The sequence below is a fragment of the Rhopalosiphum maidis genome, chromosome 4 (genome assembly GCF_003676215.2).
Source record: "Rhopalosiphum maidis isolate BTI-1 chromosome 4, ASM367621v3, whole genome shotgun sequence".
NCBI lineage: Eukaryota > Metazoa > Arthropoda > Insecta > Hemiptera > Aphididae > Rhopalosiphum > Rhopalosiphum maidis.
In genome coordinates, this window is record NC_040880.1 from 28,933,210 (window position 1) to 28,960,720 (window position 27,511).

Here is a 27,511-nt window from a genome sequence, read left to right on the forward strand (position 1 = left end):
GAACCCTAATTATAATTGCATATTCGATAATATATAAATTAGATTATACGCTATTTATAATGACATACTATATTATTGGTATGTTTCGAACTACGTGACCCTATTTAATTTTAAAATGTGAATTTAAGTAATTTTGTAGTTAAATTATAAATATATACTCGATAAAATTATGATGAATCACATTGACGTACAACAAAAATGAAGCATTAAAGATGAATGACAGATATTTGAAGTTTTTCCATGTGTCCATAATCCATGTATTTATATATATCAATTTAATGGATACAAATAATATATTGTAGCGTACATTGTAATTTATAGTAACAATTTAAATTCATAAAATAATGAGTTGTTTTTAACTTTGTAAGATATAATTATGAACCGAATTCAATAAATCATCGTTAAGGCCCCTTCTCTGCCCTATTTACGTCTGTAGATAGTATAAAAACACAATTATAGAATATATTATATTATATATTTGATATATCGTTAATAATAACTAAATATTATTATAATATTTTATCGCGCCAACGCTATGAGATATTTGGTACAGTAGACTACAAGTTTAGATCGGAATACTTTTTAAAGACCTTGGAAATTATTTTCAGACCATCTTGAGAGAAAGTATCCCGACTATCATTATACCAGGAAATAAATTAAAAACAATCATTACATTTGTCCGCATGCGCGTTACCAACTTGATAACTATGATAACTTAACACGTTTATCTATTTATAATTGTGGTCTACGTACATAATAACAAGTGTATTATGTATGATTTACCTACATACAGTTATTACTAATTTACTAATTACTCAATAACTCACATTCCGTTATAAGGTTGATGCGTTTAATCTAGAAGTAATGAAAATATTCATTTTACAGCCTGTTTACCAGCGGCTAGTATACCCACGTATAAATCATTTAATAATAACCAGGTCATCGGGATTCGGTGGTTGATGTGCTAAAAAACTTGAATAATATATGCACTTGAAAAAGTTAAAAAAAAAATAATTTTTAATTATTTTCTAATTAATTTTTTAATATTTACAAATGAAAAAAGTAAGTAGTTTTTTAATTTAAAATATTCAATTTAGGAATGGAATAATTTTATAGTGCATTAAGTATGTATATGACTAATTTTTCCTAAACTTAACCAAAACAAAAACCAACGGGAAAATAACTTACAGGTTTTAAGGTTTTCGGGATAACCAAGCAGTAACAAATACACAAACCTACATCATGAAACAAATATGTTTTGATTCATATTTATTTTATTTACATTTTGAATAAAATGTATGCAAATGCATAATGTCAGAATTTAGAGAAAGTACAGAATTTTACTCTGCAGCGGCAGTGTGCTATGTGGTTATTTAGTAAACTCAATGATGGTGTAAAAAATGTAATTAAGAACAATATACTATGAATATAATATAGTAATTACTAATTATTACACTCACCCGGAAGCAGCGCTGGTCGGCTTTATGGACTGAGGCGCCACCGCAGTTGGTTCCGCTGAACCGAACAAGTTGATGTACGTGCGTTTGCCGTCGATGGATACGAACTGCTGGTTCGGTTCTGCCGACGTTATCACGGACACTTCTCCTTTTCCGACGCCCGACGGGGATATTTCGTCAGCTAAAAAAAATCCGAGAAACATATAAATTTAAATAATAGTAGTAAAGACTTTCTTTTGACTAAATCTACAAAATATATTGCAAGAACTGATTGCGCTAGGTATCAACTAAATTGTCGAAAAAATATATTAAAATTCAATAAATCACACAATACGGAGCATATAAATCAGACGAGTTTTATATGTTAAAGTAATAGATAAATGTTGATCGAAACGATGACTAACTCTGATATTTTAGTATCTCGATATGATAAATCTGGCGCGCTGTTATTGAACGTCATGATGTATCTATATGCTTAATAAATAATAGTGATACACAAATACACAATCACTTGAGTTGTGTTAATTGAGTGCTTTCACGCGCATTATTTGTTACTGCTTTGTAAATATAATAAAGTTATGACAATATTTGTTTTACATTATAATATCTATGCACACTTTTCTATACTTCGTATAATTTTGTGAGTTTTATGTCAGGTTGCATAAAACTGATAAATTTAATAGACTAATCATGAGCCACTTAATAATGTTTAAGAAACCATTGGCCCCGTATTGATTCATTAAATATTTAATAATTGATTATGAAACCGGGCTAATAGCTAGTGCATAAAATGTACAGTTCCGGAAATATTTGACTGTCTCGATGAGTGGTAGTATAGTTTCACTAGTTTCATTATAATAATATACTAATATGAGCTTACGACTGAGCAGTGCTGGCTTGTCACCCGGCCCTTGTATGGCGGACACCATTATGTCGAAAACGTCACCTTTACTGGGTACCTGCACTTGAATAGGACGTCTCTGGCCTCCGATGTGGGGTTTGAATTCTGGATCGTCCAGCACGATCCCCGGGCGTGAGTAATACGGGAATCCTTCTGCAAAAACATTAATTTATGATTATAGCCGACGGTGTAAATTATATAATACAGTTATACATATAATACGTTTTACGTAAAATTGTACTAAATTACAAAAACTGTATATCTGTTCATTGACTAAATCAAATAAATTACGTACACATAAATTGTATAGTTTTTATAGTCACTTTATTAACGATATAATTACTTAATTATCATAATATTTAAACATGTTATGTGTCAATGATAACCTTGAATATAATATCAAGAATTTCATAAATATTAATATTTATTTCATATTGTTGAAAAAATTATTGAGAGTCGTGAAGAGTTAACCTACCTATATGGTATTTTAGTTAAACGAAAAATTGATTTTTTGAATAACATAATATGAATTATTGCTGCTTCGCAAAGTGTATGATAGTGTATAGGCTAACGCATATGGCACCCCATTTTATGAATTGAAAAAAAAATATTATCCTACTATTTATTACAAATGATAAGAAAACAACGATATTACCAAATGAGATGCGAATAATAATATATATCTATGTCAAAATGTGTATAATTTACCTTGTCACGGTAACAAATTGTTATACTCTATAAGATGTTACCTTAATTGTTTTATATATACTCTATAATAAGTAATATAATACATCTTATAATATATAATTAGTCATATATGTCACATACAATTATACCGGATGTAAATATGTAATTCAGTAAAAATATAATATTACTAATTGTTAAACGATTTGTATAATATGATATTAATTATAATATAATAGCGTTACCTACCAATTATACCTACAAAAATATAACAAAATAACGTGCCTTTAGTGTGTAATACTACCTAATAGTACCTATAATAGCGTCTATGTTAATATTATTAGTCATCTTCCTAATATGCTTAAAAGTTCGAAATTATAAAAATTTACATTTTTGTTTTATTGAAAACTAAAATAGTTTAGAATACTAATAATTTTATAATTTCTATAACATATGGCCAAAATAGAATTATATTTTTTGGGGAATAAAAAATACAAATATCATCAAAAATGTATGTCTTACGTATAATAACCGAATGTATAGAAGATATTACACGAGCTCAATATTTTTGACCCATTAGTTTTTAACAATTTAAATTTATAACATCTATCTGCTCGTGAAAAGTATAAAAAAAGACTAATTTAATATGCTTATTTTTTTAATAATAACAATGATCAATAATAAATCAAAAATAACAAATTAATATTTCCACGCCAAGGCTCAACACTTATAAACAAAAGCACACTATTACAATATGCAATTCTTACAAGTACAAAAATCAATAAAACCAGCGTCCACGGTATAGTGCCACTCCGAAGTATCATATTATATTAATTGTTGGTAATATAATTAAAAGTGCACTCGTTCGTAAATCATATGCGTTACCAATGTGTAATTACTATGTATTATGGGAGCGTCTCGATTTTAAACGAAATGATAAATAGTGACTCAATCGTCAGGATTTTCGAATGTGCGAAATCGTACAAAACCCACATATTGCTCCCACACAAATAAACTAACCGTCCATTTATCAATCGATCTTCCCATTCTAATCTACAATGGTGGATTTTATCACTCGCGGGTGGGAGGGGAACAATTTATCTGGCAGCATCTACAATTATTGTTATTCATAGTATGTGTTTTAAAATTGCAAATATTTAAATATTTTGTCAAGTTCTTGCACAAATACACTATTTTTTATTGGTACCTATTTGATTGTAAGAATTATTATGTAACGCAATACTTGACCACAAGTACACACAACAAAGTAATAAAACCGATAACAATTAGTTCTGGACCCGTCATATTATCTAATCTTATTTTATTCGCCCGTATGTTTGGAAAAAAATCCGAACATCCTGGACCATGGGTGAGAAGGGGGCTGTGCGATAGTTACCCGACTGTTGCGGAGCCTTCTTGACGGGCGGCGTGGACTTGCTGGGGGGAAGCTTGTTGTCGGTGGGTTTGTGCGTGTCGTCGCGATGCGGTTCCTCCGAAGTGGACGGCTCCAGCACAACGACAGCCGAACCGACGCCGGTCACGTGTTCGCCGGCCAACGTGGTTTCCGGTCGAGCGGCAGTCGTCGTGGACGCCGATTCCGCGGCGGTGTTGCTGCTGCTGCTGGTGCCGGAGGTAGTGGTAGTAGCGGTTGTAGTCGTCGTCGTGGGCGCCGCGGCGGCGGTGGTGGCTGCGGTGTGATCGGTCACTCCGATCGGCGAAGCGGGAACCACCGGCGAGGTCAAGTGGTCGACGATTTTCGACACTTGGAGGCCGATCACACGGGTCGCGTTGATGTCGATCGCCGACCACGGTTTGTCCGTCGTGGTCGGTTTCTCGGCGACAGCAATCGCAGCCGGTCTGTCCGAGGCCGCCGGTGGCGACAGCGACGAAGGCACGTCCACCGTGAATTTTTCTGTCACGTTTTCGATCGGTCTAAAAGCGGTCGAAGGCCCGTGACCGCCGGCGCCGTGCGGGTGGCCGCCGTCCGCGAACAAGTCGTACTCCTGTTGCGGTTTGACCGTCTGCACGTGCTGCACCGGTCGTCTGGACGCCGTCGGCAGGTGCGACACGTCGTCTTCGTACTGCAAAGACGGCGGGCCCAGCTCGTCGTCGTCGCCACCGCCGTCGGTGGGTACCAACTGTTCGGGCAACGGCACGCCGGTCAAGAACGGTTTGACGAGATTGGGCGGTTGCGGCGGCAGCGGCCGGACGGGCTGCGGCACGTCAAACGGATACGGCGGCGGGTCTTTGGGCTTGTTCTGGGCCGGCAGCTGTTGCTGGTGCGGGTGCTGTTGCTGTGGCTGGTGTTGGTGCTGGTGTTGCGGCATCGGCACGAACGCCGGCGGTTCCATTACGACCGAAGCGTCCGATATGCGCGGAGGTCCGCGGTTGTTGATGCGCGTCTTGATGGGCTGCCGGTAACCGGCTTGGCCGGGCTGACCGTTCAGCAGCTTGACGAACCCGTCCAGTATGTCTTCCATGTCGCTGTTACCCGCCTTACGGATCTGCTGACGGTCCGTCGCCGCCGTCACATCCATCTGCTGCTGCTGCTGCTGCTGCTGTCGTCCCTGCTGCGTCTGTTGCGCTGCAGTATCGGGCTCCGTCGGTACGAGTGATCTGCCACGCGACGAAGCCCTCTTGGCTTCCCCCGAACCGATCTTTGTCGGTCCCACGTACTCGTAATAGTATTGCGACTCGGACGTCTGTTCGTCCGCCGTCGACGGATGGACCGCAGACGACGCGATCAGTTGAGAGTCGTCGCCGTCGAGCACCACCGCCGGCGCGGCCCGCTCGGTTTGCGACATTTCACCGCACCCGGCGCCGCCGCACGCCGCCGCGGTCGACTTGAATTCTTCGGCCCGCGTCAGCGACATGTCGGCCCGCGCACGGTGGTCGTCGTCTATCTCGTTCGATTCGTGGCCCGCCTTGGTCGCCTCGTCCAGGTGCCGCCTGCGCACCACTCGCACCACTCCGTCCGAACGTCCGCTGTCGTTTTCGCCGCACGCCACACCTGAAACACAAACACGTACGATTTGTACATAAATATGGAGTCATCAATACTGTACGGACAATAATAATAGTGTACTAAATGACTGTGGTGACGGGGAGGGGACGATTTTATCGTTTCGTTTACTCCGATGTTTTTTCTTCGTGAGCCGTCGTCGTCATAGTATTGATTTACTGAGTGAGATATTAGTCTGCGAAATCGTATTGTAGTATATTTCACGTCACTAGTGTTTCTCCCCCAAAAAACAATTACGCGTTTCTTTTTACGATAAAATAATATGCGATCATCCAAACTATATTATTAAATCGTGAAAATATCATACCGAGACGGCCATCCCGCGATAACTATAAGAACACTTGCTGAATGTTATAACGATTTCTGGGGGAGTTCAACAAATTAATTATCATAACGGTATACATACAGCCTGTAGTATACGTGGCACTTTATCGGCAGCTATTTTCAGTATGGTTTTCTTTATCAACGTACTTTACACTACGTAAATACCATTTACGGGGTGAGTAAGCAAAAATGTTACAACTTCAACAAAATAAAATTATAGGAATTTGTTTTGATTAACACAATATGTGTGAAATAATATACCTTATAGTGAGAAACATAAACAAAAATTTCGCAGGCATAATAAATCTAAGATGGTCGACGATCATTTTAATTCCGAACTAGTAGTATAAAAAGTATGATATACGACGAGTAACTGACAATAGTAAATATTGCGTCGTCCATTCGTGCACCTGAGTGTCGTTATATGAATACGTAATCTGCTGCAGTCGTTACAATACAATATTATGCAGCCGTCGTTTTCAGTGACTATCACATCCAACTTAACGTTTTATTACGCAATAAAATATGATATGACGTGTACCGTACCCACACGAAAATTATTATTAATCAGACCTGCATACCGTGTATGTTATATGTATAGTGGGCGTCTCAAAGCGCTTTCACTGACTCAATTCGCTGTGTTTACTCTCTTTATCTTAAAACCTTTTTCCCCCGTACAATTTAGCACCTACAAACGACACAACTTTCACACAATGCAGAACACGACAACGTCACCACAACCTATAAGCGTCATTGTCGCTAGCTTCTAACGCAACAACTAGGAGAGAGACCCCCTCTTATCACTACATTTAATATAATATATGTATTATAAATGTATTAATATACAGCGCGATACACCAAGCAAGACCTTTTATATCCTTTAATGAGGAGTCAATTCAAATTTTAATTCGTTTGTTACCATTTAAAGATTATATTGTAGTGTTCAAAATTTATTTTTACAAATCAGAATCACCTTATTTTTTTCTGAAAATTGTCGATCACACGATTTCTGAGGTTATTAATGTTTGTGTAAATAATGTTAGATAAATTTGTTTCTTTAGCATAAAAAATATAACTAATATTAATTAGTCAATTCAATTTTCAACAAAAAATTATTGCCCTGATAATTTACGTTACAATAGGGTAGTTGGTATTTGAAAAAAAAACTTCGTACACGACCATACACTAAGTATAAATAATTGTATGTTCAATGCTTACGTATCCCGGATCTAGATGTTTAAATACGCATATAACTATTAGCACGTAATGGGTGATGTTATATACTATGATACCATGTGTATTGTGTATGCAGGCGCGTGTACAATTCACTTTCTCTTAGTCGAGCAATATTAAAATCTACGATTGCGAGCGCCCGCGCACGCCTTTTATTATAATGTAAATATTATTAATATATTTTTATATATCACTCGGTTTACGCTTTCTTGCTGCACTTGTACTCGGGAAATGCATGTTATAATTAATATTATAAATAAAGAACACAGTGGTGAAAATTAAAACAATTTTACACTGCGCTAATCTGTTCCGCGGTAAAACTGCATAAATCACTGCGAAATTAGGAAAGTATATACTATATAATGTATATATGCATCACACGAGCAACATTATTATTATGTTATATTAGATGAAACTTTTAAAATGTGTAGGTGTTTGACGATTGCAAATTGGAATAAGTGATACTAATGTTTAAGGCGATACACAGTTGGTTGGTACTGACCAGAGAAAATGTTGACAAGTAGAAAAACAAAAAGTAGGTAAACTATAGATACATATACTTCAGTAGTTATATTTATAATGTGATCAAATCTTTCCAACGGAAACCAAATCGACGAAAACAAATCAATTTTCCGGAAATGTTTAAAATTATCTACTATAATATATAATATAATAATCAGTAAATAGCCAATTATAGGTAATGTTTAATGCCGAGAGATCAATAAACCTATCATAAAATTAATACTTACAATTCTAATAACTTTAAAATTTTTCTTTCGATTTCATTATAAGTAAATTTCATATTTAACATAACAAAAATATAATTGTATCTATTTTATTGAAAAAAGTATTATTCTAGTATTATATATAGTATTTATTATATACATAAAATACCATTATGCTTAAAATATAACTATAATGAATAAATTATGCGAATACCGAAGAAATTTCAAATGAATAAAGTTATTTCAAAACAAACATAATATTATTTCCAGAAAATAGTTATAAACTTATAACTTTATCAGTGTAAAATATACACCTAATATATTATATATTTATATTACTATCATAGTTTTAGTGTATTATGAACTGCTTATACTCAGAAAAAGAAAGAAATTTGTTACTACGGGATTAAAATAGAATACAGTACCTAAGCTTATAAAGTTATAACAAATTATTAAGATACTAATTGAATAAAAATGGTAATACAAGATTTTTCTGTTCTTTATGTTATATTCATTATTTTATTTATTGATATTAATGTAGGTATTTTAATTATTTTAAAAATGTGTTTAATAATTTTTAAAAATAAGTCATGAATAAATAACTAATACATAGATAATAAATGTGAAACATTGTTTTCCTAATTATTGAGATGACTTCTCTACAAAAGTATGTTATGATTGTGTACTTGTGCGTGCAATTACGTACCTTTAGTTATTAAGGTTAAAACATGAAACTGTGCTATTAAAATAAAAACCAAACGGCTACTTTCAGAGTGAAGAATAATTGCAATAATGAAGATTGCCGAGTAATTTTAGATTTTGTCGATTCGTTATAAGAATAATAATAATATGGCGTTATAAAAATTTCGAACACGCCGAATTTCCAATGGAAAATTACAACACTCGGTGCGTAATGCAGTAATTATTATATATTTCGTAAGTAGCAAAAATAGTAAGTATGTACCTAAATACTGCCGTTGATAACTTCACTTTCTTAATACAGCTGACTTCAACCCTCGTGACGATATCTATAATAGTTATAACTTATAAGTTATAAAGTTATAAGTACTAAACTTTAGATGAAAAGAAAAAAAACTAATTGTTCGCGAAACTCTACGGGAACAAACGCATACAATAAACACGCAACTGCTATACGTGATACACTGATACGTCTAAGACAACAACAATATAGCCCGTTATGTGGTATCACTAATGTGTTTGTGGTAAACGAAATAGACCCATATTTTTGACCCACTGACAATCTAACTGTCTGTCTACAGACTATTGGTTTAAAAAATATTAATAATAATGAGAATAATGTTTTTTTTTTTTTCATCAAATGTAACGCGACCACAGGTGTCGTGCTATTATTATATGCCGTCGGTCGCGCAGTCGATTACAATCGTTTTTTGTCTGCGTTGTACGGGTCGTCAGTCATGGCTATATAATATACTGTTATTACTTTATTAGTTTATTACTATAAAATAATATTATCATTATTCTAATATAGACACTGCGCCGGCACTGGTATCCTCTGAATAATATGTAGGTAGTCGTATAATACAGGTACGGGTTCGGGTTTTTTTTTCTTTTTAAGTCGAAGCAATTATATTATAACGTTAAATACATATCATACATATCGCAATATCGTGGTGATCACATTATATTATTCTCGCCGCGAACACAATACAAAACGCTCCGAACGAAATTGTGCGCGTAGTAATTACAGGCGGAATAATTAGATCCCGCGGTCGTATATTGACGATATAATAATTATTGAAACTAAAAGGGATGACGATCGTATATTTTCGGTCTTGCTCTAGACGCTGGCGATCGATCCGCACGTGCGTTAAGTATTTTTTTTCTATTACATAGTTTGCGGTTCGTTATCTCAGTCGAGAGCAGTTGATCTCGCACGAGGGTGTGTCGAAACACAATTCATTACGCACGACCGCTGCATTATTCTTTACGCACAATACGACTCCCCCGAGAGGTAATAATCCAATACAAATTGATGGTGACATCCGCGTGTAAGTTTGGCCGGAAAATTCAAGTATAAAACGCTTTTCTGCGGTGTCCGTCTTCGGATTTTTCGTCAAACTCGGACCGTTCACTGCCGCGGAAGACAGTATAATGTCCAGAGTTTTCATCGATATAATCCACGAAAGCTCCGACAGTTTTATCTCGACGATATCGAAACCGACGAAAACGATGGCGGATGATGACCGACGCACGCGTATACGTACATATAATACGATATTACTGCTGTATAGCCAAAACCCGTCAATGACGACCGCGGCGGCGGCCTCGCATACCTACCGAACCGTTACGTTAACCCGTTACACACTGAACTATGCGACGTTGCCGGATGACCCGCAGTTATGTCGGGGACCGCGATCAGGAAAAAAAAAACTGTTTCCAAAACCATCATCATCATCACTCGTTATTATATTATCATTATTATTATTTTTTTTCTCCCTCGGGGGCGATTCGTGTCGGTTTGTGTTGTACCTGTATATACGAAAATGCGCCGTATAATATATAATAACACGGCATCGAATTATTATAATATATAATATCGCGATGGTCGAGTATATTATGTATAGGTGCGACGATAAACGATCGCGATTTCGAACGAAAACAAAAGAAGATTATAATATTATTATCATACATATCATGCGAAGAATGCCGCTGCGACTACCGCGCGAGAATACTCACGGCCGGTGGTAAACATCGCGGAAGTCGTATACAATAAATAATAATACCTACATGCGCTTAAAGGCGCCAAGTCGTTTTTTCTAAACGTTACAGGGCGGGAAATTTGATTTCGTGCAATTTCTGGTAAACGTGTTCCCCGAGTTTTTTACCGCATGACTATACTAATTAAAAATGTTTCCGCATACTCCCTCCCGGATTGGACTGTCTTCAGGTTGCTTGACCGCTAATTTGACTGCTGCGTCTTTCGTCTGGTTCCGATTTTTTATTTAATTATATCAATTTCAGTGTTCTGGCTTATCGCTTTTAACTTACATCTACTTGGTGCTCTTCTATATACTTCTATACTCCCTGCAGTGCGTCTATGATTTATCTATTTTCAATCGAGATGTTTTTCTCGTATATTTTTTGTCGTATTCGTAACACCTTGGTCAATCTATTCAGTTATTCTCTGTATCTGCGGCGAACCACTATAAGTGCATATATATATTAATATTATATAAATATATAATAATACATTTAATATATAAACGAACTTGATTCGTTTTTATCCCACGCACAAAATATATTTAAAAATTAGCTTTTAAGATGTATTCGTTCACATGATATATAGGTAAATACGCCACTAGTGTGCTTATCTTTTTGTAAAATATGTATCTTTTTATTGACTTATATACATATTTTAATAACAATATTTATTAAACGTGTGCATTTATAGGTAGGTACTTGCCATATTGTCATATCATATTATACTTCTTATAAATATAATGTAAGTATTTAACTACATACAAGATAGGTACTTATATGTGCGCGTGTGTGTGCGTGCTCGAGTACCTACGCTAATCGTTACACGTATTCATATAATATCATTACCACCAGGCGTCGAGGACCGGTTCCACACGGTTTCCCCGCAGCGAACATGAAAATAATATAATACATCATAATAATATATATGTAATGGTACAATATAATAATACCTTCAGACGCTTACTCACGTAAACAGATTTAAAAATTTTATTTCGTGTAAGTACAGATAATCGTGTTACGTGTCCGTCCACGAAAAAGACGTCGAAAAGTCTCGGGTTTCGATTATCATTCAACGCGCGCGCTTCGAATTAAACGCGTTTCCAAATGTCCGCAGACATAACGGAATTTTATACCTGCTGCACTGGAGTGAGTAACGACGACGGTGTGCACAGTATAAACTAGGAAACTTGTAGAACGTATTATTGGCTAGGTTAGGCCGGTTATAAGTTAGGTTGTATATTATTATTTAATGTTTTTTTAAATATATTTTTTTAAATCGAATCGGTCACCAAAATGGTATAATTGTTCAAAATTGTATTGTTAAATATACCCTAAGAAGGAAATATAATAAGGTACATAATAACAGCGGTTTCCTAGTCATGTACTTTAAATTAATACTATTGTATTATCTCTAAGACTAAATAAATAAATTAAGAGTCTGTGCTAATTTATTAATGTTAATAGTTTTATTTGTTTTTATGATAAATTATTAAAATATATTTTTGTTAAGTATAATATCCTATTTTTATTTAAATTTGAAATATCTATTTAGATAATGTGATCGAAGTATTTTATAAATTAAATTGTTTTTGTTAAAAGTGAATAAAAAATGTATTTTTTTACATTTTTGACCATAACTCTTATAGATATTTACCTTTTTCGATAAATCGCGCTGGTTTCGGGTCAAGGACTTATATTATATGTTTATATATTAAGTACAAGTTAAGTGATTTAAATAATGAATATCATAACTAATTTAATTTCTCAGTTAGGTGCCAAACATGACAACATAATTAACTAGTTTATAAATAGTAGGTACCCACCATGTCTTTATGCTGGATCGTGATTAACCATTGCTTTAGTAGAAGTACGCAATTATGTATCATCTCAGTTTTCTGACAAATATTTTACAAAAATGAATTGTTTAATTACCTAAAGAGAAGAAATTCACAAATTGTACGTGAATTATAATTAATACCTGTGTTATATATATATATATATATATATATATATATATATTATATGCATGATATTGTGTTACCAAATATAAAGATGTAATTATGATTCACGAAAATTGGAGTTAAAATCTTAATTATTAATTTAAAAAAATATATTCTTGTAAACAAATTAATAAATTATATTTTTGTAATAACTAGTGATTTATTTTAAATTTTTAAATAAAAATTAATTAATTAGTATTATAATAATTAGGTTATTACATTATACATTTATTTATATATTAATAGTTAATATTGTTTAAATTGAATGTATTATTTTACTAGTATAATATTACCTACTTATTATACTAATTTTACAAAACTAACCTCATTAAATGGTACTTCATTAGTTAAAATTATAAATATAAATATAGAGAAATAAACTAATATTTTAACTCGTAGGTACATTAAAGCGCATACTATTATACACAATATAGCTGGTCAGTTTGTTTAAAGCGTGGGAGTTGAAAATTTCCGCGATGGTGTATTTTGTATGCTGATTTCATTATCACCTGAATGTACATTATTTTTTGTTAAAACTGTGTCATGAGATAGTAATTACACTTATCATTATGAAATAACTTAAACTTCATCAAACATCCGTTTCGATTTTTAACGGAAGATCAACATTTATATACAAAAAATAATCCAAATTATTCGTCATCGTCACCGATACACCTGCAGCGGCACTGTACATAGTTTATATATAAAATATAAATAACCTACAAAGTACAACTGTATTATTGTCTAAGATACTGAACAGGCTATTAGTATGCAAAAATAACTTTCACATAAATAAAACAAAACAAAAAAAAATGGCTATTATAATACTCTGAACCCTCTCACCAAATGTATCATTATGTATAAAACATATATCATCAAACAATGAAAACATTCGATAAATCTTTGTCACAAACAATAGCAATAACAATTAATTACTATCCCATGACTACAGCTAATCAAACCGAATGTATAGTTTTCCAACAGGAAAATAATAATTAGGTGATTCGCAATAACAATATTATTCATTTTAAACGGTTGGTAAGAAATAAAATTATATAGGAGGTATTCTAGCATATTTTATGTTTGCATAGTTGCAAATAGTACGAGATGAACTTATAATTATATATATAAACTAAAGGTTAAGATTTTTTTAAAGCCATAATAGCCAAACGAGAACAGACAATTAAAATGTACCTAAATATTATGACCCATTAAACATAAAAATTGAGTTTACAATCAAAAAAGCGTTTAACAAAATGTAATGTGATCTACCTACAGCTAATGAAAACTTTATGCATTTTTTTTTTAAATAAAAATATAGAAATATATTATTATATAAAACAAATCAAAATTTAAAAACATTAATAAATCAAATTTTGATGGTTTGAGATCAAAATTATAGTAAAATAATTGTTTTTTGTAACAAATATTTCAATGCATTAATGAAAAATACGTCTTATTTCGGTAATAATTAAAAAATGTAGATACGTATGCATATAAACAAGATGATAAAAGGGCATCCGCGTACTTTTTTCAAAATAGCACTATTAAATTATCATATAAATTATGTGTCATTATTTATAAAGAGGAGCTGTGAGTCTGTGACAAATTATAATAAATCTAGATGGATAGTCTTAATTTTTTATGTCAAATGTATTATTCATGACAATCATAAATTCAATATAATTGTTAATAGACTTGCTTAACTGTTTAATAATTAATATTTGGTATGAAAAATATTTTTAAGAACAGTGCCATCACGATGATGTATTAAAAATTATTCTGTACGTTTTTCGCTGTGTTAAACCGATTGATCGTCACAGCGCTACAGGTCGCGTCGTTATAAATGACTGTCTAAATAACGACGCGTTATGATGACAATTTTTCACGGTAAATCCGAGAATTCGATTCATGCAATCCTAAAATATTACAGCTAAACACACCTGGTGTGGTCATTTCGTATTATGAATATATTGTATTGATGCAAGACACCGAAACGGGAACGTAATAAATAGGTACGTGGTACATACCTACGACGTATTGTCACCATTTTTATTTTTCCTCGAACATAGTTATTCGTTATCGTTTTGTATATTATTCTCGGTGTTACAATCAAAACGATGTGTCTTAAACGTCGAAGACACAAAAAAATCATGGATAATTCTGAGAGGTGTTGTACAGTTGTTAAGTAGATTACACACATGACGTATGACACATTGATACCTAACTTAACCATAACATAAAAATATTTTTAGACAGCGAAGAGTTTTAGTTTGAATTCAATGTGAAAATCAGGCAGAATGTTTGATATTTTTTTTAAATGTGAAATATTCAAAATAATCTAAATTCTGTATCATAATAAATATAAGTAATCGGAAAATTTGATCTGTATAAATAAAAAATATTTTAACACAAATGAATAAATTATCGTGTCATAATGTAATATGCCAAATAAAATTTTACGTATCCAGAAACACGAAATACAATTTTGTGTTCTATTTTCTTGATTAACCAATAAAAATAAATGATATGTGCATCCGATCACGACGGTATTATTTGACTTTAACCTGCAATCGCGCAATAATTATTGAACCATGTGTCTGCCGTTAAGTTTAACATTATTATCATCATTTTGACTCCCTCGGTAGTCGCAGTTAATTCACAACTATACAGTAGCTTGACGGAGGCGAAGAAGAGCTACGGGAGTTCTTCCACGACTATGCGTTATGCTCTCATTCCGTCTGTCCGACTATGATACTATTATTTAGGTACAGTATATACTAAATCATATTTTGTTATAGGTTTGCGGTTTCCCAGGCGCCCGCCCGCACGGTCAGCAGTGTACTTACATGTTATGTCCGTGTGTACCTGTACGTGTACACTGTACACCACATACATAATATTTTTCGGTCGGTAACTGGATCAGCGCGGTCCCAAATAACACACGCACGCCGCGTGAAATTAGGTGACCAACAGCATAGCTATTATAATTACGCGCCGTACAGCCGTCGACGTTCAATCGTCCGTAAACTATGACCCAAATTTTGGTGACAGAATGCTTAAGAAACAATTTACAATGTATATAGATATTATAATTATGATCGAAATATGAGTTATTATTATTATTTATTATGCGGCCCTTTGTTGTCTCATATTCGCAGCCGTTTAAATATCCTACCGTCAATCACCGTAATCTTGGTAATTCACCACGACCTGCACCATCGCTGTATAAAAAGCGATAAGTGATTTTCGCACTTAAAAAAAATACCATCCATCTCGTTCAGTTGCCTCCACGTTTAACGGTTTATCAATACTTTGACTTTAGGCTGTAGCCAAATAACAAATTATTAGGTAATCCGAAGGTTATATTGAAATTTTTCGTCAATAATTATCATATGTGGTCTATAATAAATAAAATAAATTTTAATAATCTATACAAAAATAGAATGCGATCGTATCGTATAGTTGTTAATGTTAAGTAATGACAAATATGATAAAAACAAAACAAATTGATAACACTTTTGCGGATTTTTAATTTTACAGTTTAATTTTTTTTAACTTGATGGACATAATATCATAAGGAATATTAAACGATGAGTATAATACAATACAGTTAACTATATATATATATGAGTACAGAGTAGGTATAATTAACTAATAATATCGTGTGGATGATTGTGTTGTACTGTTTTAGATGTTGTTAGATTTTTAAAGTGATGGACGTGCATTTAGATTGAAGTGTAGTAAACTTGTTGTTTTAAGTAGTAAACTATGAAGATTGTCAGAAAATATATGCTATTAATTTGTTTTTGTTTTTGAGATTTTTGCGTATGTTTTCATTTTGTATACGCGTAAATCACGGCGCACTTACTATTAATTTTAAAATTCAAATTTTTTATGCCAAATAGTGCAAATGCAAATGATTATTAGACGTAGTAATCGCTTATGTATTAGTTTAATGTTGAGTATTATTATTTATGTATTACTGATTTTTATATAGTACTAGAAATAACACCAAATAGCGCTGGTACAATGTTTTGTTATTCTTTTTTTGAGCTATTTGATTGACGTTTGCGAAGGTATATGGACTCAGACATAATAATACAATACGTTATAATATACGTATATACATTATATTATCTATCTACAAATTATCTATTCATCTGACATACTGCTGCAGCGTTCAGATCAAGACTCCCAGAAACCTATTGGAATTTATACCGGACGAAATTAGATATGGCACTAAGATAACGTAATTTATTTCTCCGTTGTCCGTATAGGTATGATTGTTACATATTTACCGAGACAGTCATGCGTTCGACGAACAACTACGCAAATTTATATCTGTATGTATAGTAAACGTGATTCAACTGAGTAGTATTATGTATACAGCATATTATATTATAATAATATAATGGCGGGAAATCTACTTTTTTTTTCGTTCTGTGCGTTTATTTCGGGTTTCTGTCAAATCACATTGTTTTTTTTTTTTTTACTCCTACAAAACAGTTAGTTTAAGGGGTTGTTGTCATTGACAGTCGTGAATTCGAATCACCCATCTTTTTTCCAATTAGTTACCATGATCGATTTACATTTCCATCGGCGGACGTTTACATTTTTTTTCTTATTATTCTGGGAAATATTTCACGGACAAAAAACTGAACAAAGTAATACAAGGTCGCATCTTGTCTTCCGTTGCATAAAGTTGTTTTTTGTCGTGTTAAGTCATTGCCACAGTATTACGATGATTTGTATCTGCCGTTTACCAGTGTGTATTTCTTTTGAACGAAAGGGCAAAGAACTTCTATTTTCTCTTCGGTGTAATTGATATCAAAGCAAGCTATTTTATAAATGATTAACACTATAGTCATTCGTCTTTGTTCTTTAGTCATCCACCGACTGTATAATTATTATAAAAAATACTTAATAGATACAGTCTCGAAATATCCTAAACCGAATATTATGTAGCTATATTATAATTTATATAGGCAGATAAAAGGTATAAGTACTTATCGTTTTAAAAGTTGAAATTCCATACGTAATGGATATCGTCCAATAGTTCATAATAAATTTCGAAGTTGAAAATGTAAAATAGAATAAACTGTTACGACTAGGAAAAAACTGTTTTTTCCGTCTATATCGTTGAAAAGTTTGAGTTATAATAGTTTTCTCCATAAACGTATACTTGCGAGTATAATTCTTACTTATACAAGAAATATTAATACGATTCATTGTTTATTCAAATTATATATGCTCTAACAAACCACCACGTTTTGAGTATATAAATTACCTATTTATAACTAAAATTAATTTTGTACAAATTTAAATAACTTGTTTACCAAAGGATATACTTTGTAAGTGTAACCTCAATATTATTTCAAATTTTTAGCTTAAAATATTTGTGGGTTCTATATTCTAAAATAAATGAATTTGTAACGAAATTTCAACCGGTATATTCTCGTAATTAAATATGATTGTTAATATATTAGTATAAAAAACAATAGAGTACATAACGATGTTTATAATCTTGACGATGCTAGTACAGTTATACAAATAATTAGTATTCTCAAGACCTTTGTATCTAAGCGTATACTGTTAGGTGCATTCACTTATTGGTTCTAATGAGCAATTTTCAAAGCTACCTGAATTTGATATTTAATCAAGCTACCTGAGTTATAAAAGACACGGGTAAATTTTTACGCGAATGTAGAGCTTTGAATATAATATATAATATACAAACGTACATTGAAATTTACATATTTATTAGCTTACTAAAAATAATAAAAAATCATTTTTATATAAATAAAAAAAATTATTTTAAGGTTTTAATAATGTATAACTAGATTACAATAATTATCCTACTGACGATTAACTTGCATGTGCTTAATTTAATATAAATATTAAAATATTAACATATATATACTATACATTATGTTGATAAGAATACAATTTAGTTCTCTCTCTATCTTATATTTTGTAAAATATAATATAATAATCAAAATAATTATTAATTTATTATTTTCGTTCCCTTATAAATAGAAAGTGAATGTATTGATTAAAAAAATAATTAATTAAAGAATATGTCATCATCAAAGATATTATAATAACAATAAAATTATAGGTAGATATAACGTTGAAAAGTGAACACATTATTAACGCGAGGCAAAAATAAATATACAATATACATACATAAATAGAATTGAAAAATAATAGGTATCGTGGATGTCATTCAGACGTAATTGCTGTCGGTAAATAAAAACTAATACATTAATTATTTTACACGCTGACTGTGTAATGCTATACACAAACAACTGCAGTGTACACCATACTATTGTATAACGAATAATATATATATATGAGTTCGCTTTTTATTTTATCGGTATTATTTATAGGAAATATTGGCATATTGACTAAACTATATACTAAATAATAAATACTAATATAACATCAAATTTAAATATTGTAGAAATAAATAGAATTCAGTTTTAAGAAAAGAAAAATTATTTTGAAAAAAAATAGAATTAAAAGATTGGGTAATTTTTATTTTCGCTATTTATTAATAGCGATTCTCACTTTCGTGATTTTCACGTAGACTCGTCAGTCGTATTATCGCTACTCTCAGCACACGCACAACGTAGGTACAGTCAATCAGGTTATATAGTCAATCAAAAGGGGTGTCTGCAGAAATTTTACCAAAGTCGGTGAACTGCGAACGAGTTGTTGTTATAGGTATAAATATGTATTATTATCATCTTTCTGCATCTACTGCAAATAGAGCATCGTTTTAAAACGGTAAACATTGGTCGCTCGACGAAAACGGTTGGTATATATATTAATAATAACAGCGGATTACAACATCGTCGCGCGCACACACACATACACACACACACACACAGTTTGACGTGTCCGAAATCGGAAATCGTCGTAGACGTATACTATTACAGTTGTACCGTAATGCCGTCGTTACGACAAAGACACTAAGAGACATCACTGCGTGAGCTCGTATCTATATATTATATTATATATTATTTATTGTACACGGAGCGACACGAGACACGACGCGGCGGATTGCGGTCGTCCCGTACACGAATAGTGTATTAGTGTATTTACAATGTAAAAGTATTATATATATTATACAGGCAAGTTCGTGAGAGAATCACACCGCAGCACTGTTTTACGGCTGTCAAACAGTACACATCGGGACACTGTCCGTCGCCAATAATATAACAATAACGAAAATAATAACAATATAGGCAATATCATCGTCTCGTCACAATATCTCCTCAGCCGACAAGTCGTCCGCCGGTTCAACGACACACGGGTGTCCGTCCGGGCAAACGCGTACCTATGTATCAAATACCATCGCAAAACGAAACGACGATATTATTATTATTGTTGTTGTAGAAGGAAATGCAATTACGGGCGCCACGCAGCATACGCGGCGGTCATCGCATCGTCATCGTTCCGCCGCCTCCTCTGACCATTGTCCGTACTTACACGTGTCGTCGTCGTAGTAGTAGTATTGAACGTATTATATTATGTATAATATAAGGTACATGTCCGTACATAATATATCGTGTAAGTCGCACGCAATAGGAATTCCCATGCCGGGCGTAATCTACCGTGTAATATTATAGCCAATATAGGTAGACCGAGTCGTGTATAATATTGTCATGCTCGAGCACAACAGCGTCCACCCTATAACCTATAAGTTAGGTTAAAACTGAATACACACAGTGATAAAATAGTGATTACACGGTATATTTTTTTTTTGTCGATATACATACACGTTTTAACGTGATTCGAGGTTTGCTTCACTACGTTATTGAAAATGAAAATTTGAACATAAAGTTTTCCTGATGGAATACCAAACGAATACATTTTAATTTAGGACTTTAAGTTTCGTAGAGTGGAGTGAATTGGGTGTATATAGTATAGCTGCGAAGCTACTCCACCAAAGATGTGGTCCATTATATTCCGATTATCATAAAAATTGAAGTAGGTAATGAGTTATTAAATTTAAAAAAAAAAAACTATTAATTGTCCAATTCGATATTTTTTCACTATTAAACATTTACTTTGACCATTTTAAAGATAATACAATTGAGAAAGCATTCAGTAACAATCAGTGAGATAAATTTAGGATATTTCTTAGCCAGATTTGTTTTTGATGTCCCTGCAGGGATTTCTGCGGGGAGAATTGAACTTTAAAAATATATTATATAATTAACATTTTTCTTTTTGAAAATACACAAAAATCGATTTAGAAAATAATAGGATAAGTACGTGTACGCAAACCATATTATTGTCGGATACAATATTATATATTACGCATGGCAGCGTTGCGGCGGAAGCGATTATTCTTGCACGAACTGTGCCGGATATCGACGTACACGAATATTTTACTATAAATATAATAATATTCGATCGTGGTTACCCAACCACCGTTATGTAGCTGCACCCGCCATGATAATAATATTAAATTATACTATGCTGTATGGTATGTGGAGATGATCCGGCGACTATACTTCTTATATGTTAGCCATTGCAGTTTATAATATAATATTATTGTCGCCAGCTGATACGACGTCTGTTTCAATAGGCCCGAGCCATGTGTAAAGTGTATAATATTACTATTATGGTTTATCAGTATAGAAAAAAATATATAAACTGGGGGAACTACACAACCCGCGAATGAAAACTCTAAAATTTAATTCAATTAATGGTATCTGTACGCACATATTACTCGGCTTCGAGACGTGGACTCGAAAACCTAGTGTGTCGAATTTGACGAAACCGGAAACTGGTAACATAATAATTAGGCGTTAAAGTTTTTGATATGTTACTCACTCTGTACTACAGTGTACGGTTGAACGACTACAGTTTACCGGTGGTATGTTTATTTTATGAACACCAAGCTGCGTGTAAAGCAGGGAAAAAGAAAGTATGCTAAAAGTCATAAATTCATCTTTCTACCAATAATATACATATATATATATATATATTATTATGCGTGACAAGTGCATGGATTTATGACTAGATTATATATATATATATATTATTTATACATACAATATCAGGGAGATCGGTGCACTTGGTCAACGTTGCGCGCTATATAAGATCTAATTACGATGTACGAAAAATTATTATTTTTCACATATTATTCTTATTGTTTATTGAAATGAGGAGGAAAGTCTCTTTTTTATATATATATTATATATACGATTGCTATTAAGCCGTTTCACGGTGAATTATGATATAGTCCGTCTACGTTGTTCCGCCAAAAATAATTCTATTTAATGACTATTTTATAAATAGAAAATGAATGAAAACCATTGTAGTATATTTTATATTACCTATATATTGAGTATAACCAACCAATAATAATATTTATTTATTTGAAATATAGTGTTTTATTTGTTAATAAAAACATAATATGATAATACTAGAACTATATGTATATAATAGTATAATATACTATCCATATATATGTACACGCGAACATTTGAATACCGAACGAATATACACACGACAGCTGCAAATAACGCGAAGATTTTCATTTATATTTTATTCACGGTTGTTTTACAATTAACTCAAATTTCGATATACTTCCATTTGTAAAAAATATATATATACTTATAAGTATTGTAAAATTATTATGAATGTTATGGACGAAATAATGCATGTTCTACTCAGAAATGCTCATCATTTCGTATCAATATCGTAGGATATTGTAAAATGTTTACCTCGTAAATAAAGAATATATTGCCATGTCACACTTACATTATTCACCAGACTAACTGTTCACTATAAAAAACCTATAGAATTTTATTTTATTTTTTATCAATTACAACATACTGTAGCATTTTGTCGTATTAAATAAACATGATACGTAAGAATACCTACCTATTTGTTTTCGTATATCGAATATAATACATATACTAATTATTGATGTTTTATATTTTTTATATATTTATATAATTACAATTAAAAAATGATTAAATATAACGACTGATTTACCATTAAAGGGTCAATGGACGAAGACGTTTATTAAATTAATTAATAGGTAGGTAAGTACTATAAAAAAATCATTTTGGTGTGACCACAAATTACTGTATTTTAAACTAAAAACTACTTGTAAAAAAAAAAAACTGATTGCAACAATGATAATTAGTATTTGGTTCAATCGACATACATCTGTATGAATACGCTTAAATTTAATTAGTAATTACTGATTACAAATCCTCAACAATAACGAAGATATAGTTAATAATTTGTACACTTGGTTTTAATTAAATTTTTTCTGACGTCTACATTCCTAAAAGTCTCACCTTAGATTATGAACAACACATTTAGACGTTTTTACATCCAAAAATTAATTATTCTATTTATTGATGTTTAAAAATTATTTCTTACTGTAAATATATATTTTTTAATTAAATTTCTACAGCGGTATATTTTAATAATTTCTCAAAATTTATGTTATAAAGTAATTTTTATTTTATAATATATTGATACATGTTATATATTTTAAATCCATAGTGTATTATATATTTTAATATAGTGTGCATAATATGTATTACAACCAATATCTTGGTACCATTATAAAATCGCTTTATATATAATAATTTCAATTTATTCGATACTTTTTTTAGTTATTTTTTGTTCATATTTATATCTAGTGGCCGATTTTTATTCCGGAATAATTAATTCAATGAATATATACTATCGTACGCAATAATTACAACGATTTCACGATTGATTACCGCAAAAATATTATAGATAAAATAACGTACAGCCATTGTTATTATACATTGGCCAATCAATACAATATTATGTTAGTTTTCGGTAGATATATTATTACACATTATTTTGTGTATATAAAATATATAAATAATTTGCAGAGCACATAGTTTAGTCAGCCGCCTATAGTGTGTTATTGTTATATTTTATTATAACGAAATGAAAAATTATGATAAGAAAAAACTTTTTTAACGAATTTTTTATTAAAATAATGTTGCTTACTTGGTTGGCCATTATTTACCTATTAGTAAATAAGAGCTTGTTATTATATATATATATATTTGTTTTTTATTCAGTAAAAGTAATCAGTGAATAGAATCTTTCAAATGTCCGCATTTGCGAATACTCGATTTTTCATTTGGGCACTTAACATCATTCAATTGATATAGGTACTGCTATAGTTAAATTCCTTTGTCCCTAACGAATTCTTATGCCAATATAGTAAGTAAATACATTTATACTTTCTGATCACAAAGACAACTTCGTAATTTGATAAAATAATCAGGTTAAAATAAAAAAGAAATAAAAATTCTTATCGATTTTTCAATATTTTATACACAGTAAGATCATTCGATGATAGCTTTAAGTACTTTCATTTACATTTATTACATGTCATCCTATACAAAAGTGTCATGTGTATGCAGAATATATAATGTATATAATGTATAATATATACAGGATGATTCATCAAGTTTGCTCGTCATCTTTTTTTCTTCAATAACGCAGTTATTCAAAATCGGATTTTTTACATTTTAAAATTTACTCAAAGACCATAGTTTCAAATTTTGAGATTTTTCTACTATTTAAGAAACTTTTTTTATTTTTCAAACAAAAACCTTTTTTTTTATTGCAAACTCTTTAACAGATTACTTTTCTGAACATTTTGACACGTCAAAATTTGTCAACTAGATTTTAAGTTATTTAATATTGTATATCACGCAGATCTATGATAGCAGGTTTAAAGTATTTGGGATGTATGGTGCTTTGAAAGTTTTATTAATTAGTATTAATTCATTATCAATTATTATTTGTAAAAATAGCTCGATCATAGTAAATATTGGATGTAAATATATATATTGTATATTTTTGTAAAATCAAAGAGTATTATCCTTATAGTATAAATATTTTAAGAACATTAAAAAAATATAAACATACACTAATAATTAGCAGTACAAAGTGGGTATTTTTCATTTGAAAAATAAAAGTCTGTATCATTACGAGACATAGAAATATAGTCTTTAAGAATATTTCAAAATTCTAAAAATCAGGATTTGAATAAAAAATGTATTGAAGGAAAAAAATGTACTTGAGCATGCTCGTGAATCATCCTGTATGTATACCAGACACAAGATCTCGACCGAATGACATAGACGGTTGTAGGCCGTTCTAGACGGCAGCGCTCGGTCGTCCGAAGGACGTTACGTAAACGTCGAAATCGTATTTAGACAGATACATATATACAAACGCCGGGCTGGAGAGTTCCGTATGAGCGCATGGAAATTTCGATGACGATCTTATACACACACACACAATATATTATAATAGTATATTATACCCGACAGAATTCACTTTCTCTTACGTTGTAGAGAACAAAAGGTACGGTGACGGCGAACGCGGGTCACGGTGCTCTTGGTAATTTAATAATATTATTATTATTTACGTATGAACGACCATCGACTGTGTAAGCGGCGGCCATTGCGTTTTGACCGTAGTAAAACACCGGAAACCGATGTACCGGATTCTGGCGCGGCCGTCGCGGGTTTTTCATAAAAATTCTCTGCGCGTTCGTTGACACGTCTTCTCACTCGACGTGTAATTTGTTCTGTATACCGTACACACAGACATACGCACACAATCACACAGATTTTAAAAACTCAACCGAGAATGGCTGCGATTCCGCGAATCCGTCTCTGTGTCGTTTAACCAACTGTTTACGTCATTACACATAATATTATTGTATCTAAAACTATACATTATAACATTAATAATCTATTACACATAGATGCGGTCAGTCATGTCATACTGTGGCACTATGTGTGGAATGAACTGTCACCCAATGCAATGTGTATTATAATAATAAAAAATGCACATATATATATCGATTTTCTCATACAGTACCTGTTATTGTATGTGCGTATATACTATATTACATATTGTAAGTGTTATATTATCGCGTGGAAGCTATTATATTCGTGTACATTGTTATGTAACTATATTATATCTAAACCGTGGATTATATTATTCGGTTTCTCCCATCACCGTGTTCAATCAATTTCGTCCACCGTATAATATTTATATGTATCATATGCATATAACAGACAATATACTATCATTGAATACTCAATATAGTTTGACATATTATAATAAGCATCTATTATACGTGGTCATCTAGCCTGACTAATAATATAATATTTTCTTCGCTTTCGTTTTGATTTTGTGTGGTGATATTTATAATCATTTTACTCATCACCCGAGGGAAGAATTTGAGTAAGGTCATTTGAATGTACCTATATATACTTATAGATACATAGTAACACATATTGCTGTCATGATTTCTAGTTCAGTTACGTATTATATGCAGATGAAATATACAAAATTTAAAAATATAGAAATTATTTACCTATTATGGTGATAACAAGCAGCAGTAGCATAGTCATTTTAAAATTACTCCTCCACATCGTGTTGTAATGACGCTAAATCACATTTTTGTGTTAATCACACCGACCGCGACGTTTTATACACATATATTTTCAAGCAAAATATACGTAAGCACACGCACACATACACACACTACACAAAACTTGAATTTAAAAACAATACTTAAGTATTAAAATTATTAATTTGTTTGTAGAAAAACAAAAAACAATGTCAACAAAAGGACCGTGCGAGTAGTAAAAAAAGGAACTGGGCCAATCGGTTGAACTTATGTTCTTTGTTGTTATTTTTATTAAAATAATAAAAAAATGTATATAAATCAATAATAAATAATAAAAAAAAGTCACCGAGATATTATTATTATCATATACTGAGCGGGTAACGGAAACTCAAGCGCGCACGCGGTATACCGTCATAGAAAGACAGCCAGAAACTGAGCCGGGCGTTGAAGTCACTGACACTGTGTGCGCGGTGGTGATGTGAAACTCGAAACGGTTTTCCCCTCCGTTACCCAACCGCACTCCGACAGTAGTCTATCCATAGACCGTCCGGCAGATGATGGTTAAAGCAAACTAACTGATAAATATGCCTCTCTCTCTCACACTCCCTCATAAAAAAAAAACCAAGCAGACATATTCATTTATATATTGTATACATGTATGCGCGTGCGTTGTTAGTGTACGCAAGTATGCCAAAAGCATATTACTATATGCTTATATATATATATATATATATACAAAATTAATAAGTTATAGGTATACTTATACGTAAAACGACTCTTTGAAATTCCTCGGCGCATTTATTATATATGAATGCAAACAATGTTAGTATATATAATATAATATGTAGTATAGTTACACACTTTGGTTGGCTATAAAAATTAATCAAGACGGTCAACATGAATACAATTCTAAAATATATAATGATTAGAGAATCATTTAGATTTTTTTCACTTAAATTCATCT

The 27,511-nt window shown here is 32.1% G+C and overlaps 1 protein-coding gene across 1 annotated transcript in view; it reads right to left on the reverse strand.

Annotated features, from left to right (window-relative positions):
• Positions 1-26,978, reverse strand: part of LOC113548960 — a 36,008-nt gene extending 9,030 nt beyond the window's left edge. The window contains exons 1-4 of the mRNA XM_026950074.1: positions 26,512-26,978; positions 4,439-6,052; positions 2,338-2,511; positions 1,461-1,638 (exon numbers count right to left, since the gene is read on the reverse strand). Coding sequence (XP_026805875.1) covers positions 1,461-1,638; positions 2,338-2,511; positions 4,439-6,052; positions 26,512-26,569 — 2,024 coding nt within the window. The 5' untranslated portion in view covers positions 26,570-26,978. The remainder of the gene's footprint in view (positions 1-1,460; positions 1,639-2,337; positions 2,512-4,438; positions 6,053-26,511) is intronic.
• Positions 26,979-27,511: the final 533 nt, after the last annotated feature.